The sequence below is a fragment of the Pithys albifrons genome, chromosome 1 (genome assembly GCF_047495875.1).
Source record: "Pithys albifrons albifrons isolate INPA30051 chromosome 1, PitAlb_v1, whole genome shotgun sequence".
NCBI classification, from domain to species: domain Eukaryota; kingdom Metazoa; phylum Chordata; class Aves; order Passeriformes; family Thamnophilidae; genus Pithys; species Pithys albifrons.
In genome coordinates, this window is record NC_092458.1 from 72,101,821 (window position 1) to 72,123,328 (window position 21,508).

The following is a 21,508-nucleotide window of genomic DNA, read 5'->3' on the forward strand; positions in this document are numbered from 1 at the left end:
CTAGAGCAAGAGTCCTATCTTTTTAAAAACGTTTGTCCACCATTTCATGAAAATGAATTAATGAGTGATATTCTTCCCAGATATCCAAACTATGGATGTTCCAATGTTACAAGGTACTAGTCAAAGAAATAGTAAAACTTGCTTGAAACTACTTGCTTTTCTATTGAAAATAGGTGAAAACACAGAGACCTACAACAAGATTTTGTTTCTTTTTTATGACCCCAAGGTTAAATAAAATGCACGTAATACTTCCTATTTTAATAGCTATACTATGATAAATTAAATCCTGCTTCAAAAATTGGTATGCTTACCCCATAAACAAGCTCTCCCACCATCCCATTCCAGATTTTTGTCTCTGGATCCCTTGCTCCATATTTTCCATCAGGGACAATGGCAATTTTGTACTTGATACCAATATGTTTTGCAATTTCTGATGCCAGATCTACACAGTATCCTTCAAACTTGTCATTCCCTTCAAACGTATCATGGTTTTTCTTGAACATAACATATGGGGCTTCCTATAATGAGAGAAGCAGAACTGTAAAGGAGAAGTGTACTGAATATACTCTGAAAAAAACAAACATGTACTGACTGAACAATACACATTTTATCAAAGGTTCATGGATAGTGTTAGAACATTTAAATTAAAATGTATGATCGGAAATCCCTCTTGAAAGGTATACTATTCACATTGTAATTTGGCTTATATATATCACAAGATTATTCAACCTTACTTTAAGTGAAAGACCTTAGTGCAGTATATGCTAAATTGAAAGCATAGAGGTTAAACTTATACAATGCAAAGGACCAGGAGAAAATGCAGGTACAATGTACACTTCTGATTACAGTAAACTAAGCATATCCTCTAACTTAGTGTGGTTACTGTCTATCTGATTTCAGATGCAGAGCCTGAATGACTTGCTTTCTTGAGGTTTAGAATGCATAGTTACTAGGAGACTACATACATTGTAGTAAGAACATAGAAATATATTCCCAAGGAAACATGCATCTTCTCCTTCAAATAAACAGTGTAGATTCTGCAAGGTCTTTTAGGATGAACCTAAGTGATATGCATGAATAAGAATGGTATAAGCTGACAGTGACTTTACATGTTGCATGAAAAAGAAGTACTAAAATATTTTTGGATGGTGAGTGCCACTGGAAACAAGTAAAACCTGTCTTGAAAAGTGGATCTTGCATTCCTTGTGTTCAGTTCTGGGCCCCTCAGTTCAGAAAGGATATTGAGGTGCTGGAGCGAGTCCAGAGAAGAGCAACAAGGCTGGTGAAGGGACTGGAGCACAAGCCCTATGGGGGGAGGCTGAGGGAGCTGGGGGTGTTTAGCCTGGAGAAGAGGAGGCTCAGAGGTGACCTCATCACTGTCTAGAACTACCTGAAGGGAAGTTCTAGCCAGGTGGGGGCTGGTCTCTTCTCCCAGGCACTCAGCAATAGGACAAGGGGGCAGGGGCTTAAGCTCTGCCAGGGGAAACTTAAGTTGGATATCAGAAAAAAATTCTTTCCAGAGAGAGTAATCAGGCATTGGAATGGCCTGCCCAGAGAGGTGGTGGATTCACCATCCCTGGAGATTTTTAAACGCAGATTGGACGTGGCACTGAGTGCCATGATCTGGTAAATGGACAGAGTTGGACCAAAGGTTGGACTCGATGATCTTGGAGGTCTTTTCCAACCCAATCGATTCTATGATTCTATGATTCTATGATTCTAAACCATTCTATCGTAACAGTGAACATTATAGGATTGTGAAATCAAGGTCAGACTTTTCTCATTAGCTCTGTGTGTATTGAGACTTCAGCAATCATAAAGTAAAACTATATTTTCTTGTGATATTTTAAATCACTTAACATAATGCATATTCATAGCCAGTTCCAGATGAAATATTTGTCTAATAGAAAGGGTGACTGAAGTTGCCCATTGTTTGAATGTACCTCAGAAAATACTGGCAACGTAAGTTTTCTCTGTGTTGGCCTTTGCAATGTTGGGTCTTCTGACGCTAATCTTGATAGTACTCTGCCCTATTCACATGTTTCCCACAGATATAATTAGTACAAAAATAAAAATAAACCGTTGTCTGACAATGTCTGCTTCATTGAAACTACAGGAGCATCAGCTGTAAGCAATTTTTTTATCTCTATTAAGTGTTTAACAGTGAAGGATAGGTGGCATCACACAAGTGCCTTTGCCTACATAGATTTTCCATCTTCAAACTGCTGAGTATTACCAGCAGCCTGCACCTTTTCTTATATTCCTATCCCCACTTAAATAATCTTAATCTCAACCACCTGTCTACCAGAAGAAGGGAAGGAAAAAAGCAGGGAGAAGGCATTCTGTCCTTTCTTTGCAGTAGATCTTGATTTTGGGAAGTATTTTGGCCACATGTGTCAACTGTTTCTCCTTCATGTATGTTTTTTGTTACCATGAGAGGAAAAACCAAAATCTGAGTCTTTCTACATATGTTATTGCACAAAAGTGGTTTAAAGCAAACAGGCAAAAATTACTATGTCTCCTGTCTGTGATTTAGCCAACCACTAGCTAGAAGTGCAACCAAGTCTGTCCAGTGACCTGCATTTCTGAACTCTCCTTACAAGCATTAGCTGTATTTGTTTGCTGTATCCCAAAAGCAAATTTATTTTGTAAAGGCCAGAGTGGGTGACTGCTAGCTCTTCTCATTCAGCCATAAATCCCAAGGAAAAGGGACACTATTAAGAGTCACACCAGGAAATAATAATTCTGGAGATGGACTCAAAGAAGACAGGCACAGAAGATGTCATATAAGCTTGCTCCTTCTTCCAAAACTCAGACACCGTGCTTCTGCCTGCACCTCACCCCTGACAGAGCTGCTACAGGAAAAGCATTTCAAATGATTCTGCACAGCAAAGCAAAGTGACAGATGCCTCATTTTTCCTGTTAAATGATCTTCAGCTCTCTTCCCCAGGAATTCTGTGAGGGAACACTCAGAATAGAAGTGTCCTTGAGGTAAAAACAGAGGTGATCCCATCCAGTGGAAGAACAACTAAGTGAGGACTCAGAAGACCTAGGTTCTGAGAGGGATCTTTTGGGTGACTTGGAGGAACCACATCGGTTCTCTCCCCATTCACTTTGTTTTCTTCACACTGATCGTACTGATTCAGAGCCAAATACAGCAAAGAACATTTCTTATAATGCAATTATCTTATAGAGTAAGGTAGTAGCAGTGACTGCTTTAAAAGAAACAGCAGTTGAATGTGATCTGCCAGTGTGAAATGATACAATTAAAGATAACAGGAACACCTACTACAGTTTGCTTACTAAGTTGTTGTTTGCCTCCTACCTATTTTATATAGCATAAATAACAGTTCCTTTAATTGTTGTACCTATGTGACCTGCCAAATAATGAGATACCTATTTTGAAGGTAGCATTTGATGGAGGGATGTCGATGGGGCTGTTTTTTAAAAAAATCAAATAGCAGCACTACTTTTCAATTCTGTCATTTCAGACTTTGAGGGTGTTTCAAACCAATAAGATGTGCAGATGTTATAGTAATAAAAGGACACTGAAAGGGAAGCTTTACTGGTTTGCTAGCAAGTGACTTACACAGATGCACTTTCAAGGTCATGCTGTAAAGTCATGTAATATCTGAATAGATCAATAGCAGGTACTCAGACATATCTCGATACTCTTTTGCAGCTGTGGCACTAAAAGAGACCTTTTTTTCCCTGTATAATCTATTACAATAGCATTTTCTAAATTAGTAGTAATGTTAGTATAGCCTTGCTAGTCTAAAGATAAAAGAGATGCAATACACTTATGGAGAGATAATGCCTTTTATTAGATCAGCTGAAATAGCTAAAAACAGTGGGCACTTTTTCACTGTTTCCAGTTATAGCATCTTGTCTAATAGAAAGATTATCTTTCCCCACCATTTTTGTATTTATTACATTTTTGAACTCTAAACTCTTAACCTATTAATGTAAAACACACATCTGATTTACTGCTGAATGAGGTTTAACACTGCAATATTTGCAAGATTTCAGCTGCTTAATAGTTTTCTATGGGGTAGTGAATCAAGGAAAAGTCCACATTGAAATGATCAATGACTAGTACGGAACAGATATTGGAAATGGTGCAAGCTTTACTTAAATAATTCACAATTTTATAACAATTCTTAACATTTGTAAATACAAGTTGATGTCTGCAACAATTACCTTTATAGATGTAAACAAATCATTCCACCATATTGCCACAAATTCATGTGTACAGTAAAATGCTCATAGTTGATGATTCATACTATAAGGGAAGCTAGAGAAAGTAACTGATTGAAGTACAAAACAGACCTATGCTTGGCTTTCCTACTCTAAAGTTGATTTCAAAATCTTCAAACATTGCAAAAATAATTTTTAAAAGTGACAAATATTTGTGCAAGGAAATTTTTGCTTTTTAGAAAAGGAGTGTCACACATCATCACACTTTATTCTGAAAGAAATTTCTGTTAATGTCAATAGAAGGTTTTTTGGTGAGTTTTTTTTTTTATTCTTTATTTTTTTCTGAATAAAGTGTCCAGAATTCGGTTTGAAGTCTTTATTATTGTCATGCAGAAACTTTTATTTTTCTCCAGTCTACTGAAGAATTTAATTAATAAAGTTTCTAATGAAAAATATTTTTCTATTATGAGAAAAGAGGTTATAATAAGAATTTTGAGGTAAGTCTCTATCAAGAGTATATCAGTCAAAACTATGAGGATGGTTCTCATTCACCTACTTAAAGTCAACTGTCATCTGAGATGCCCTAAGGTGACCTGCTTGACCCTAAAATGCCATTCTGCAGGTCCTTTGTGCTGTCCCTTTACAAACAGGTAAATGGGGGACAGGCTCTGTATCCTAGAGCATCTTAAATGTCACTGATTGCAACTAAGTCAATACCCTTCATAGACTCATCTACATTTAGGTGACTAGGTTGTGAACTGTATCCTGCCCTTGAAAGTTAATCTGCCAACACCGAGGATATCTCATTAAAATATTGAACTAGAAGCCACAATGCAGATGCAGCTCATATACATCAAGCTTTGGCTCTAAAGGATTTTTGTGATTTTTAAGCTTTGCAGGCTCAGAGTAAGTACAGAATTGGCTCTACCTATATTCTACCTTAACAATTTGTCACCATATATCTCAACTTGCTAAATTAGACATGATCATTCTTGCTAGCTAGACAAGTCACTCACTTTATCTTAGTGTTAGGGCAGGGCTGCAAATGGCATCCCTTCTCCGATCATACAATGTGCCTACTGTGCATTTGGAGGTCCCACCCTTCCATCCTGAATGGAATCCTTCTGCACACAGGTACAAGACCTGTCCTTTCTAGAAGTGTAGGAGGCTGTGCATCACATGAGGTGCAGAACAGGAAGGATAAAGAGCATGGCAGCTGGTAAAGAACATCAGCTGCCACTGCTGCCTCCTCTCTCTGGGCTGCTACTTCACCATATAACCAATTTGGATAGGCGAGTGCCTAAACCGAATATGTAAAATAAATTCTACATGTTCTCACTATGTCACAAATAAAGAAAACATTTTGCCAAGTAGAAAACACTGTACTAAGTTCTTTTAGTGCAGAGCTAATTCATTATAATGCATATTCTATGCAATAGCCATACAGCTACACTACAGCACAGTTAAGCACAGACTCATTAAAACTGAAGAAACGGAGGAAAAATCAGTTTGTGCTATATGGCTTCAGGCAAAAACTAAAGTGAGCCATGCCAAAAACTTGTAAGCTTTTCCTATGCTTCCATGACACCTGTCTTTGAAGACTGAAAAGCCTGACAGCACTGTTAGCAGAATCTTTTCAGTTTAATTTTGGAAAATATGCATGCAATCAAAACTAAATGTGTTATCTACAATGGCTCAACTTCCCTTCAATGTGAAGAGGGCAATGAAGAGGTGAAAAAGTCTCTGTGGCATTTGCAACATGACTATAATACGAAGAAGAGAAAAATAACAGAATTCTGAAAGTTATTCTAGTTAAAGATATCTTTTCTTTCTATGTGTGATCATATGCTTGTGGATGCTAAATACACTTCCCTAGCAGACAGTATTAAGAATCATGGTTCTATTCTGCCTTTAGCATCATGTCTGCAGCTCCCAGTGGAGTGCATGGGAGATCGGCATGATAAAGCAGAATTCACCATGTATTCTTATTCAAACCAAATTCTGATATATTTCTCTTGCACTGTGATTTTGAAACATGAAAGGGGGACACTTGGTCAAGAAGCAGTGCTGCTTTCAATTAATTGCATTTATCCAAAAATGACATGCTGCATAAACACAGGGCATGCTTTGGAATATTAAGACAGATTTTTGGTTTTGCAAATAATCCCACCAGTCCTTTCAATACAGGGGCTGGAAAAGTTCTTTTGAAGATAACATTTATTATGCACATGAGAATGCTTCAATGCAAACAGGACAGGCAAGATAACACATTTTAAAAGGTTTCTTGTTTTCTTTGTTTTTCTTTCTGGCAAACAGGAACATTTTATGTTACTTTTCATTATTATATTTTACTTGCTTCTCCTAAGCTTGGAGCTATTTATGGAAATTACAGTATTCATATATGATAGCTTCAGTCAAAGATATCAGGATTGCTATGAGAGGAAAATTTCGACTGAAAGCTTGTTATTCACATCGTTCTCTTCTCAGCTTGGCAAAGTTGAAGGTTAACATCATCTGTTCTAGACATTTCAGATTAGCCACAGAACATTTCTTGGTGGTTCAGTGCCTGGTCATCCAGTCAGAGGAACAGTAATCCATAGGGAAAAATTAGCTCAACGCTACTAGACTGGTGGTTAATACTTGAGCCTTAGTTAGGAATGTTCGCAGGATCTTGGGACTCTTTTCTTCCTTGATCAATTTCTTAAAATAGGATTCTTCATCAGAGGCTGAAAAGAGGAGGACTGTACTGAAGTATATTTTTTTTCCATCACCAAGTCTTTTTTTTTTTTTGAAAATGATACATATATTTAAAATGTCCCATGCAAAATTAAAATTAAAAGTTACACAATTTGATTAGGAGTTACATTCTGAATTTCTGTATGTAGTTTGGTTGGCTTGTATTCTGGAATGACAACCCTTAACAGAAGATTTAAGACATTTGTAATGTATAAATGGTGATACACACTGCTGAAAATGTGGTAATTAACTGTGTTTTTAGTAAGAAAATGTCTTGACACTCTCCTTTGGATTATGTTAGACTCTGCAGCTTAGAAAAAATGTTTCTTAACAACACATTCAGAATATTCCTTCTCATTTAAGACACAGTTTATTGGGTTAACATGTCTTGTCTAAGTGAAGCAGGTGAAAAGGGCAGTGAACTGAGATGTAAAATCTTAAAAGCGGTCACATAAAGGTCACCCTTTGCCAGTTAGCTTTGATAAAAGTCAGCTTTAAAGGGCATGTCTGACTTCAGTGGAAAAATTAAGTATTTTTATAAAAATACATATTTGTAAAAAACAATTGTTTTGAAAGACTATGTATTAAAAATGTAAATGAATGAAGTAACTGCATTCTCCTTTGCAACCACTCTAAAAACACCATAATCCTGGAAAATCAAACCACAAATCTTTTTAGATTTTATTAAAATGGAAATTTTATTGCAATGCTGAATAAATATATTAGGAAATATGTCCAAATCCATCTACTAAATTCATGTTTTCATTCACAATTAAAAGTAGATAATCCAATTCTGATTGGCTGACTGAACTTAGAATTTTAGCTCTTGCTAATGTAAATTGCTGAGTTTATATTTTATCAACAAATAGGGACCCTGGCACAGTCATCTCATTTTATACCCTCTGTATTATTCTGTCATTCAGATGTTTCAGGTTTTATTTTTCTTCTAGTTTCTTGTGAGTTAAGATTTATTCATTAGAGATTGTAAGAACTCATATTTCAGAGACCAGTAAAAAATGGAGAAGACTGAATAAAAAAAACCTTATAACTCAATTTTAAAAACCCGATTTCAAGTGAATCATTATATTAAATGCATACCAGAAAACCTCTGTGCAGACATGACAGTGAGTATAATTAAGATATATGGCTCTCACCCTCCACTAACCTAGGAACCAACAGAGTAAATGAGAGCATAACTAGAAATGAGATTGTGTCACACACCAATGTAAACAATAAAAAAAAGGAACACCTTACCAAAATTGTAGTGACAACTACTGTTCTATTCTCAATGGCTGCAGTGTCATTTCCAAGTGTCGGTTCATGCTGAATCAAAACTAATTTATCCATATCATTCCAATAACCAACCTGAAAAGTAAAACATATATAATTTACAGTCAAGTCTACATTCTGCATAATTACAAATATAAATTATTCTAAGAACAACAGAGTCATCAAAAATATCCTACTTTCATCACCTTGAATCCTTCCTGGGATACAAGCAAGATATATGAATTCTTGCTCCCCACAAGAATATTTTCATTCACTAATCCTCCACATCTTCTGATCTTAAACAGAGGAGTGAAAGACATCTAGATGACAGTTTTGCAACCCCATGGCTAATCTCAATTCCTTGCTCCATCACGAGCCTTCCAAGAGCCACCAACCCAGAGACTTACTCCAGGCTTATTCTACTTAACTGCTGGCACTGACCTTTTAGTACTTAGATTAGAAGACCTGTTATTTAAGCTTGCTTTACACTCACAGGACAGACAGCATCAACAGAGACAGCTCATGCAGGATAAGTGCCCCAACAAGAAAAGTGATTGCTTTTCCCACTGACTAAAGCGTGATGAGAGTGAATTCTCTCAAAATGAATCTGTAGGAATTGCCTACAGGGAGGTGGAACAACACAAGTTTTTCTTTGCTTAGCTGCATTTAGGCTGCCACAACCCTTCCCTGAGAAGTATTAAGGTGAAACACCTGCCTTTTTTCGTTGCTGGCGATGAACTACTCTAGAGTCAGATTTGAATTAGTTGTCCTTGTATTCTCATGGAGGAAAAAACTTTTCTCTCTTTTCCCATTCTTCCCCATTCTCTTTTCTGATACTTGATCATGATTGTCTGTGTATCCACTGGCAAGGCTGCTGGGCAATGGCTCAGTGGCTGTTCCTGTGACCCAGCACTGACTGCACTGAGCTCCATGTCAATGACAACATGAACACAAACATGTCAGTAGAACAGCATTTTAATCCTAACTAAAGGTGCTTCTAGGTTGCTGGAAACCTGATGAATTGGGAGACTGACCTTTCTTTCCAGCATGACTTAACAGAGAAATGATTTAAAAGGTTCCTGTCAAGGAGATGCAATTCAACCTGGCACAACTCAGTTTCCAGAAACACCTGGGGACCAGTCAGCAGCAACTGCCCCTTCCTTACTCCCTTGACAATTAGGAGTTCATGAGACCAAGACCTGGGAGAGAGTAATGTCTTGCCCATCTCACTCAAAGAGTAAAGCGAATTTTAGTGGAAAGCAGGTTCCAGGTAGAGGTCTAGTATTACTGCCAAAGGAAATTCTGTGCCTTGGCTGAAAAGATTCCAGTATGATGGAAACTGGCTAAATGATCAAATCAGTTATGCACACAATATTATTTCTAACAATATTGTAGAACCCTGACTAAAATTCACCATTAAATAGGATTTTGCCTCCATGGTGTGGAGAAAGACCATGTTCAGTTCAAGGCAGTGATGTGATGTGACAGTCTAAAAGCACAGGGGAGTGCTTTCGGTTAATGGTCTCATAGGCATTATATATATCATATACATTCTTAAAAGAATTGACCTTCCTCTTGATTTTTTACATTTACTATTTCATTTTGGGAAAAAAAATAGAGAGAGGCAAGTCTCTAGAGCAGTATGGTAGAACATGAGTGATTTATTTTTTTTCTATAGGTGAAGCAAAGCACAAACTCTGCTCATGCACAACTTCTGGCATACTTATTTGAAATGTTCCATTTCTTTTTGTGATTGCTCTTACAGCACAGAAGCTTTGATTTAGGTGTCTGCAGCTAAAAGGAAACATCAGCATTGCTGATACAGTGTAGATGAAGGTTTTCTTCCTGGTCGGATGCACTGCTAGCAAACATTCTTTTTCATCCAGCCATTCAGTCACAAATACAATTGATTATTGAAAATGTCAAGTTCTTGTCAAAAACTGTGACCAGCTTAAGGCAGAAAAAGTACACAAAAACCTGGCAGTCTGGGAAATTCATTACAATAGTGAATGATTGTTTTTCATTGTGCAATTCCTCACTGCTGTGAAGTTCAGAAGGAAAGCAGAAAATGAATGATGTACTGTGTTATAAAAGTAAGTACCATATGAAAATTCCAACAGAGAAAAAGGCATTTTTCTGTGAGGCAAGAGGCATTTTTTAAAGAAACTTCAGCTTGTGTGCATTAGTGTGATCTTGTATGTGTTCACTTCAAACCTGTGCTAAAGTAACTTTGGAACTAGATTACTGAATAAATATGAAAGATATGTCATGACACTTATATAAGTATATAGGTTCACAATCACTGTGAGAGCACTAAATAACAGTATGCTTTCCTATAAATACCTCAAATCCACAGTGAAAAAAACTACTCAAAGGATAGGATTGAATTCAGCTATTAAAGTACCTCCAATTCTATTTCGACCGCAATTGAACTTCATACCAGTTCCATTCACTTATACAGAGGCTGAATTTGTCTTATAAGAAAATATATTTCAAAAATATCTGCCTCAAAGTAAATTTGTCATAACATTTTGGCATTTGAATGAGTAATGTAATTTCTCAAGGCATATGCACCTTGTAGCAATTACTGAAGTGTTCCTGTCAAAGCTCATAAGTCACTAAGGGCAAGAGAATACTCAAACATTTTGATAATCAATTTTCATGTTGCCCTAGTCGAAATTTAGAAGGCAAGTCTTAGACTGTCTTGTGCATGTACATGTAAATCATATTCTTAGTTTTATTTTTCTTTTCCTCTTTTTTTTTTAATTTTGGTGACATGATGCATGGTGAATGACACAATCACAGAATGATTGAGCTGGGAAGGCACATCTGGAAGTCATTTGGTCAAACCCCACTGTTCAACCTAAAGCCACTTGCCCAGGACTGTGTCTGGATGGCTTTTGAGTACCTCCAAGGATGGATACCTCCCTGCACAACCTGTGCCAGTACTTGTTCACTCTGAGAATAAAAAGTATTTCCTACTGTTCAGAAGGAACCTCTCATGTTTCAGTTTGTGCTCATTGCCTCTAGTCCTGTGCCTGGGTACCAATGAAAATCTGTACTGCTTGATCACAACACTCCAGTCACAGGAGCCATTCTGTTACATCTCTGTGACCCTTGTCCTCACACCCTTTTCCTTCACAAGCAGGTTTTGTTATTGTTCTGCAGAGAAGAACTAAGTAAGAAATGTTGCATAAATGAAACTAACATGAGCATTGGCTATGGTTCTTCATTTTATTAAACTATTTGGAACTCTGCCTTTATCTGTGCCATTTTCTAATGATCTGTTCACATACTTAAAGCTGTGGCCAATATAAATCACTTTTCTAAAGATTAGAGCCATGCATTACTCTGTCTGGAAAGGGTTGTTTTGAAAAGATATTGCTGGATGACTCATAAGCCATGTTATGTAGGACATGAGAAGAAGACATTAAAAGTGAAGGCCTCTTAGTTCAATTTAGTATAGTCGTTTCTCACATATTATATAGGATTTATCAGGCTGGACCACAGAATTGGTTCAGTGATCACATATAAACCACTATCTAATACATGAGAAATAAATTCTTGTGAGTAGCCAGATCTGTCAAAGCTGTTACAACTTGTTATATCAAAGACAGGTAATGGCTTAAGAGTGGCAGAGAGGCATGACTGAAAGGTAAGAGAAGCACCTTGGACTTCTAGCACAGCACAGATGTAGCTCCTTTACTGGCAGCCACCCTTCCCTTAAATTGCAGGCAAGAAGAGAGCATGGGGACATCCTTGCAGTGGTGCCAGCCAGTCACATCTCCCAAAATAGGTGACAAAGGCTAAAACATCAACCCTTCTCAAAAGTTTGTTGATAAGCAAATTCCCTATTCAGTTACTGAAGTTGTGACCTAATTAACCACATCTTTTGAACCTCGCCTTTCCTCCCCTACAACTGAGAATAGAGGATGGAAAGCGCATATTTCACCATTTGCCTGTGATGTATTCCAGCCACCCATATACCTTCCTGGCTGCCAACAGTGTGGCTGGGAGCCAGGAAGGAACTGGGACTGGTAGCAAGGTCAGATACATTGCCTGGCAGGAGACAGTGGATTTCCCTAGAGAGAGGGAAGACAAACTTCTCTTTCCCAATTTATTTTTCAGCCATATGTCATACTTTCAAAAGACAACTACACCAATATGCCTTATACACATGCACATGCTTTTCTTTGGTATACAGCTCTACACTGTGAAATACTGGCATTTTTTCCCTCTGAGTGTATAATTCTGCTCTGGGTCTGCAGTTTAACGCTCTTCCTCCTCAGCACTGTGGCAGGTAACTGTCTCTGGGGACACACAGTTCACCTGTGGTACTACTTACTGCACTTGTTACCTCTGGCACAACAGCAGAGGGCTGTTTAATTCAATTTTGATTGCTTTTGGCCCTACTCAAGGAGCCATGAACCTCCCATTCACCATCACCTCCTCCCTTTTTTTATTCTGATGACCTCATAAAGAAAACAAGCCACAGTGACTCCAAAGGAAATAAAATCCATGAGTCTGTGTACATTTGCTGCTTTTGTTTCTTCTATACTATGATAAATAGACAAACTTCAGCACAGATGAGAAAGGGTCAACACGGTATGCAGGATGATCTTTCCAAAGTGATTGGACTGAGTGATAATGAGCATTCAGACATGGAGGATCTGCTTAGACAAATATTAATGTTGCATTTGTAATGCACATTGTGCATTACAAGCAACAAATCAAGCACACAGAATTAGATATTGCAAATAATGTCAGAAAATTTAAGTATTCAGGGCATTCTCTCTTCCTTTTCTCTCCTTAAAAGCCCTGTGTTAGTTACAGCCTATGATTTATGTTTACACAGAATGTACAAATTAACCTGCTTAAAAATGCCAGCAATTTTCAAGACAGAAATCTTGGGATAAGATACAAAAAACATGAACTATTCAGAGTTCTGGCCATTTTCATCACCCAGCTGCCTAGCAACATGCCATCCAGCCGGTTTTCATTAGTATGCTTGACTGACTGACATCCCACCACTCCAAGAGGCACACTTGTTTTTGTGTTTCCCAGTTTGTTGCACAGAATAATAGCATGTCATAGAAAATACAGTTTAAATCTACTTTCACCAGAAGTATTATTCATTCACTCAATGTATTGTATCTTTTTAAACTGCGGAGCCCACTTTAATACAAATTTGCATAACCATTTCATCACACATAACTCATTTATGATATGAGGTTAGCAAACATTGTCAGCACACACCTTGCGGGGGCCCGTGTTTTTCAGCTCAAAGACATCCATGGTGTAGTTGACTCTGCGACCATAGTGGTCAAACTGAACGTTTCCAGTCAATCCCTGTATTCGAACCTAAACATGGGTGAAAAAGCATAATGAAGATCCAGTCTTATATTTTTTATTTCAAAAGTCACAGAGTGGTGCAAGTTATCCTGGCTATATCCTAAGACTACCACAACTGTAGAACAGTCAGGCATTATAATGCAATAAATTTGGCTACTTTTCTTTATATTCCTTTTTCTTGTCAGACTGCGCTCAAAACGGGCTTAGACATGTCAGTACCTAACTGCTAACGACACACAATGGACCTTCTCTTTCCTGCTGTGCAGCTCAACATCTTCCAGCTGCAGGTTCTAAAGACAAGTAAATTTGTTACTGTTCTCACTACTTCTGCAGAGTATATAGGGTCATATGAGGAAACCCAAAGGATGTTTGGCCTGAACTCATGTATCCGTTAAGCTCCCACTTCAGTGAATTAAATGTACAAATTGAGCATATACTGATCATTAAGGTAAATGCGACAATAATCTTACTTCCAGCAAAGCAATTTGCTATCACAGAAGATGGGTGACACGCACAGGGCTTGAAAAGAGTGTTTTCAAAGCATCAGAGTGAAGAAGGACAGAGGTAAAGCCTTAAGATTGACTGTGGCAGTTTTCCGCCACATGTGTCTCTGCTGAAACCAGAACTCCTTGCTTTTTCTTTCAGCACTTTACTGTGTCCCTGAAGGATGACACTACACTACTACACCAACTGCAGTCCTCATCCCAAAGAAGTCATGACCATCTTGCTGCTGGCTTTAATTGTATCAGGATCTGGCCATGCAAACCTCCTTGGCTGAATTTAAAGGCTCATGCTGTCTGCCCAAACACAGAAGCCTGCCTTAATGCTTGCATCTGCATAGCGTTAGTGAAGCATACAAAATGCTTTATTTCTTTCCCTAAGAGTCAGGAAGTAGACTTAAATCACTCACTCTTTCCCTCTGTCCATTTCTATATCTGCTGATTTTTCTCCAGGGCTGCAACCTTGGCTTCCAGGCACAGAGCTGCCAGCTCTGTCAGCAGTCACTTCTCCTCAGCAGTTTCTCCTGAGTGGAGCCTGCTCATTTGCAATGATTTAAATTCTACTGCAGGATTTTTATTTTCTTACTGTCCCATTCAAAGTAAGGGCTAAATCATCTTGACAGAGATCTGGAACTTTCTAGGCATCCATATTCATCAGGAATTCAAAATCCTGACATCAGAGAGCAATGGTTCTGGGTTATTTCTTTTTTGAAGAAAAAAAATAAGACTACCTATGTGATTTCCCTGGGAGAACACTTTTTTAATTGAAGATGACAGGAACATATTTTAAAGATTATATTATGTAGCTATACCTTTTTCCTTAAATGACAATATCTGTACAGCCAGGTTACTTGTAACAGTAACAAATGAGCTCACCAGTTCAGTGGAGAAAGTCCCAACTATCTTAACAGTAGCTTCAAATAGTGGTAGTTCCCCTCTACCTTCATTTCAAGTTACAAACCAGAACAGCCTGAACAACCCAAGCTGTTTCCAAATGCCAACTAAAAAATAACTTCTCCTCTCTCATTACTACCCTTATGCATACTATCTTCCAGGTCATAACGTATGCAACTAGTATCCAACATTCAAACATCACTAGAATAAAGCCTCCCTTTACCTGTTTTAATGTCCTCTCCATATCAATTCCTTGACCCCATGGGGCTGCAGGGTTGGCAAGACAATCACCAGCATTTCCTCTCCTTGAAATATCAATTTTCTGTCTTCTAAGATTACGGAAAGTTTCAGCCATCACAAGTACTCCATCATATGTCAGTGCAGATGTATACTAAATAGATGAACAAACATACCGTTTCAGAGTTGACATGTCTTTAAAAAAATCAGCTGTCTCAGATACTTCTAGTTTTATTCATTATGCAGCAGTTTCTACACCTTCATTTAGTAAAATGCCCTCTTCAAAATCAACAGCAGTTTTGTCTAAGAGACAAATGCAGGACATTAGAGTAGTTCCAGGTTTAAAACTGTATGTCTTAAGGGTAGAAAAATCTGCATCTTATGAACTAATAAAAGAAACAAGCTGGAGATATTAAATTTCACTTTTTTCCCCATTTTTTTCATACATAAAGGAATAACCCCATCCATCCAACTCACTTAAAAGAAAAGAAAGAAAGAGTAACTCACTGAGAAAATATAACTGAAAAAAATGTGTGGCTAATGAGCAGACAACCAGGCAGGCTACTGGAATTGTTAAGAATGATCAAGAGTAGGTTCTTCCTACTGGAAAACCTGTGTTGGCTCTCGGCCTGGGACGCATTCTGAACTGTCTGTGTTTCTACACTAACTAGAGTAACTGCTTTAGGTTGATAACATGCCAAATGAAACCTGTACAGCAAGTCTCTGGTAGATGTTAGCCTGGAGCCACATAAAGAAAGGGGGATTTTCTCCCTTGGGTCCTCTGATAAACACACTGCATCAGGAAAAGTTGTTCACATGCCCAGGGCTATTACTGATATGCTCTCTAACTTCCAAAGCTTAAATTCCCTTATTCCAGTCTGATTTCCTTCCTTCCCTTTGTCTTGCATATTATAAGCTCTCTGAGACATGCCTTATCTTTATAATCTCAAATTTTGGTTATCCACTGGTGACTTAGATGTGATTAAAAATTAATCATGCTGACTTCTCAGAAGGAGAAAGTATAATGCTGTTCGTTTTGTGGCATGAAGTCCTATAGGTTGAATTGGTCCTATCACCAGTAGCATTGGGGATGTCTGCATCCCATGGCCCACAACATCTTTGTTTTTTCCTCCAGAACACAAATTTCAGGAATGTTCACTGAGATACGTAGCTATGCTTTGTGTAATACCCATGTTAATGCTTTTTGTAGACTTTGCCAACCTACCAATCTCATAGTCAAGGGAAGACTAATCTTATCTTTGCATAGTGTCCAGTAGGAAGGGCCCAGTTTCAACTAGGTCTGATACGTATCTGTGCATATAATAACAGAACTATTTTGACTAAGTCATATTTATAGCTATACTGTGATTTGCATGAAAACTATACATGAGAGAAATATTTTGTTATCAATTTGAGGGATTAGAATAGAGGAACACTGGGATGAGATTCCACTTTAAAATCGTGCCTGAAAGTGATTACTACAAGAGGTTTTGAGGTGGATGATTTCCAGAGGAAACTCCATATGAAAAAGATAGAAAATTTAAAGTTACAATATTATCTCATACACAGAAGAATTCAGCTGTTGGTAAAGCTCTGCACTCCAAGTAACCTAGATAACTAGACTGATTAATGTAAATTTTAATTAAATTGTCAGTTAAGCATTTGATCTTTAATTGCTGTTGGTAAAGGGGTGATGTTGGAGGAAAAGTGACAAAGGACATTTAAATACATCAGTGTATGTTTTGCAGCTTGAGTTTCCATCATACAAATGTAAGGATAGGTATGATTCATTGCCAGCAATAGTAAGATAAACTGTCTTCTCCTCTGCCTAAATATTCATTCATTCATGTATTCAACAATGTTAATCAGAAATTAGAACACTTGAGTGGTATTTTTTGGTAGTGCTTCAGATCAGCCTACTAGTACCTTTGGTGGAGTCTCAGATCCTGGATATTCTCTCTGGTCCAGCTTCTTCCAGCGCTGCATCAGCTTAGTTACCATTGGGGTGCTGAAATCTACTAGCTGAAATCCAGTCACATTGGCTCCTCCATGCATAAATCTCTCCAGAGAAATATCTTTGAATCCCTAGAAAATCAATTTAAGATTTTGTTTGCCCTCCTGCACCACTGTGGGTCAAATCTGTTCTAGGTCAGCACAGCAGTATAAAGAATGCACAACAGCAGGATTCCATTAGAAGGCAAAATTTCAAACCAGAGAGTATTGTTAAACCTTTATTGATAACTTCCATTTGTATAATGAAGAAACAAACCCAAGAAATAAATTTCCCACATTATTGCTAGGGTGGTCTTGACAGCTAAGCAACACATTGCTGGCAATGACAGACAGTTTTTGAAGAAATGTCTTTGGCAAACCAACTGAAAATTGCCTGCAGAATATTAAAGCCTTAATCCAATTTCCATCAAAGTTGGCAGATTTAAATGAGCACTATACTAGTGCTTCAAATGATGCATCCTTCTTTCTTTGCTTGTTTGAAAAATGAATACTATTCTAAATGTATTTATTTTAGGATTCATAGCTTAGGCTGAAAATGTCAGTGATAATATAATAGACATTAGAAGACACAGACAATGCATGAGGATCTCACAGTTAGTGCAAGGAAAACGTAGCATCAGAATCACACTTCTGTGAAATAGGAGTGTGGTAGCTCTCAGATCTGCAATATATTGGAAACCTAGAGTGACCTCCAACACTGAAAGAGAAAATAAAGTACATATACCTCCTGACTTATTAGTTTCTCTGTCTAATCTGTTCAGCACATATTAAGGCAAATTCTTTACTAGAATTTGCCTTTAGAGACAGAACTGAACCTCAAGAAACTGCTAAAGAGCTAAGAAGCAAGCATAAATCTTTCTGCTCCTTTCCCAGCTGTTATGTTTAAGGCTAGCTCAGAGGTATCTTACTTTTATTTTCTTAAATTTCTCTGATTGGCATTTATCAGTGAAAACAGAAGCATATATCACATTTAAAAAGATTTAGAAAAAAAAATTGTGGGGTACTGACCCAATAATCTGGTGGGAAAATAACTGTTAAAGACAGAGATTTGATTCATGTCCTAAGGGATACTGACAGTAAATGTAAAAGGTGATGATGCATCAGGAGTTCATATTACCCACACAGATGTAGATAACAGATAGTAGGTAACAAAGTGTGCCCCTGCTGAAGCACTGGAGTAGATGTGCCTGTCTTCACTGAATATCCCACTAACAGTTCACTGCAACATCCAGTTCCTTGTTTACAGCAGCTATTTTGCATGAGAAAAATCACTTGGGGAACTATAAAATTGTAAAGCTGAAAAATCTAATTTGTAAGACCTAAGAGAACAGACACATCTCATTTAAAACACCTGAGGCTCTAAAAAGAATCTGAAGTGATCTTAAAGTCAAGATACAACTACAGCAAAGCACAATAAAATATTTCACATCAAATAAAATTCCTTGAGGGAAAGTAGAATAAAAACTGTTCAAAGCATACATTAGATTCTGTCCTACATTCACTGGACTTCGCCAGGCATGTATTTTGGCTTAAAGAAGGAGTTATTTTAATAATAAAATATTTAATTTACTTTTTCTTTGCCCTCTTCTGAACATTTTCTGTGTGAATGTCCAGTTTAGACTTAGAGTGAAAATATCAAACTAGTAATTTGACTGAAAATAGCTGATCTTACAGGAACATGAATGTCCCTGGAGAATGTAGAAAAGTTACCTCTAGAATTTTTATGTTACTACTAATAAGAAGGTAAGTAAAAAATAATAGTGTAGTTCTATAAATACTAATTCAGCCACAAGATACACCTAGCAGTCTTTTATATTACATTGATTTTGATAAAATTTAGCAGGGTTGCATTGTGTCCTTTGTAACTAGATAGCTGTAACAACAAACCCAATTTCTTTTATGCATCATAAAGAATGTATTATGAACAACCACATTTTAGAGACAAATGGGAAATGTTCAGTGAAGTGCTATAATTTCTAAGTAAAACAGTGTTGCACTTACCGAGCAGGGATATAATTCTAGAAAAGTATCTTACCAGGTTGGCAACAATATAATGGTATCCTTTAACATGCTTTCCCACGCTCACAATCTGTGAGAGAAATAAGAAAAAAAAGAAAAAGAAAAACCATGTCATGTTGTTTTCTCTATAAAGGTGTTTTCATAGACAGATATATATAAACTCTGAAATATGTAATGCCACTAATACAATGTTGAGAGTCTTCCTCTGATAATGCTACTATGACTTTCCAGGGACTTAATCATGGGAAAAAGTTAACATCAAAGTGAGTAAAGTAATGAACTTGTAATCTGAGTGTCTTCTGAATTGAAAATGTTACTGTGCTATAATATTTTACCAAATAGAGCAATTCTCTATAGGATACAAATTCAGAAGGAGGATATCACATATTAGCTAGAAAGCCTATCCACTCATGTACTTTTTCATGTGAAGTAAGTGCAGAACTTATGAATCACACTGGGTTTTCATCTCTTAGGATCAAAGCTGCCCTTGAGATGTTCAAGTACTATGAGTGTTATTCAGCTTTTAGTAAAACACTAAAGACTTTGGGAATGAGCGAGAGCAAGGACAGAGCAAAAGCAGTGAGGCTGCCTTTGAGTGTTTAACTAAATATATGATGCAAGAAGGCAACAACCATGATGTGCAGTTGCTACAGTCTTGATATGGCAATATCAGCCACTGGTTTTAGACAAAAGCTATGTCAACCTGCCCCTTGTATCAATATTTTTACAATTTCTGTGATGGAATGACTCTTTTCTAATATACTGAAAGCAAGAAATGAGATAATATTTTGCCAGTAGAAAATGTTGATAATACACTTAGTGCAGGCTAAAGCTGCTTTTACCAAAGAAATTAGCAGTACTACCTGTAACATGCAGCTTGCATTCAATACCAGTACAGTCCTTTGAACTTTTATTTTTGATAGTCTACTACTCATTTAGAAAAAGCCTGCGGCCCAAATAGATGGGTTTTTTCCTCCTTATGTACTCATCTGCACAAGGTATTTTAGCTTCCCTCCAAATGAATAAATAAGAAACAAGCAAACGTTTTCCACAAAGTCTAGGTTACTCAATAAGTAACGGGAAGCTTATGGATCTGTTTCCTTTCCTGCTTTGGAAACTTATCTTTAGACTATGTGTCCTAGTTCAGCAGGTGGGACCAGTTATCACTGTGTGGGGGTGATCAAAGCTGTGTATTCTACCCCCTTTATTCATTTCCCAAGGACAATGGACCATTAGCAGCAGCTGCCCAAGGAGTCATTAGCACTTTCACACCCAGCCTGGGGGGAGCGTGGCTGCTAATGGGCCATCAACAGTTCAAAAATACCCCATGACTCACAGAGTCAATCACCCATTGTGTGAGTCCCCGCCCTGGGGGAGGGACTGAGTACTCCCTGAGGGTACATCAGTGGTGGGTAAGAAGACCTTGGGAACCTCTTGTTGGATCCAGAGGAGCAGCAGGGCCTCGACAGGAGGAGACTGCCACTCTCGACCAGACACAGCCATCACCTGCACCAACAGGTTTTTCACTTCCTTTTGCTTTGGACTTGGGGGAACCATGTGGGTCTCAGCACAAGGACTAACAAACCCCTTTGGGTTTGTGCCCCAGGATACTGGGTTATACTGCTGGGTTTTGTGAATTGAAAGCAATTTCCCTTTGTGTCAGTGTATTTATTATAATATTATTATTAAATTGTCTGACTTATAATCTCTCTCGTGTTGAGTTCATTTCTCCTGCTGGTTTACCTTTAAACCAGCACACTATGTCTGAAGAATTGAGAACTTTTTCCCTTTAGGGATCATACCTCATGTTCAAAAGACAGAAAAAACATTCACTAAACCTTGCAATCTCATTTCCCACAGCTGTGAAAAATAAATATCACATTTTGGATATAAAGACAAGTTGATGAATGTCTAAATATTTTGATCAAAGACACCCAAGGATCTAAGTCTTGGTTAAGACTTGGAAAACTTTGATTCCTGACTTTGTTGTTCCAGTAAATCAGTTCCCTTTTACAGAAGAGTGGAAGGGGAAAATCCAAGGGATGTGGCATAAGTATGTTATCAGAACTGTTTGAAGTAATAGAGTGAAGAAGCAATTTTTCTTTCATCCTTTTGCTCATCTCGTAATCATTACTTCATATTTATAGTCTGTAGCTAAACTATTTGTATTTAGAAAACAAAACATAAACTTAAAAATCCCTGAAAGACACCAGCCCTCCCAATCCATGACCACATTGTCACTCTTCATATAAATGAATTTCATCATCATCATGGCTAGGCTTCACAAATGA

The 21,508-nt window shown here is 37.5% G+C and overlaps 1 protein-coding gene across 7 annotated transcripts in view; it reads right to left on the reverse strand.

The window, feature by feature from the left end:
- Nucleotides 1-21,508, reverse strand: part of GRIA4 (glutamate ionotropic receptor AMPA type subunit 4) — a 221,000-nt gene that overhangs the window by 55,356 nt on the left and 144,136 nt on the right. For 6 of the 7 annotated variants that reach the window (XM_071555041.1, XM_071555039.1, XM_071555054.1 and 3 more), the window contains exons 5-10: nucleotides 19,234-19,287; nucleotides 17,112-17,270; nucleotides 15,172-15,339; nucleotides 13,459-13,563; nucleotides 8,188-8,298; nucleotides 312-518 (exon numbers count right to left, since the gene is read on the reverse strand). In XM_071555041.1, coding sequence (XP_071411142.1) covers nucleotides 312-518; nucleotides 8,188-8,298; nucleotides 13,459-13,563; nucleotides 15,172-15,339; nucleotides 17,112-17,270; nucleotides 19,234-19,287 — 804 coding nt within the window. Of the gene's footprint in view, nucleotides 1-311; nucleotides 519-3,835; nucleotides 6,924-8,187; nucleotides 8,299-13,458; nucleotides 13,564-15,171; nucleotides 15,340-17,111; nucleotides 17,271-19,233; nucleotides 19,288-21,508 lie in introns of those variants that run through there. The other variant, XM_071555068.1, reaches the window with a different exon arrangement.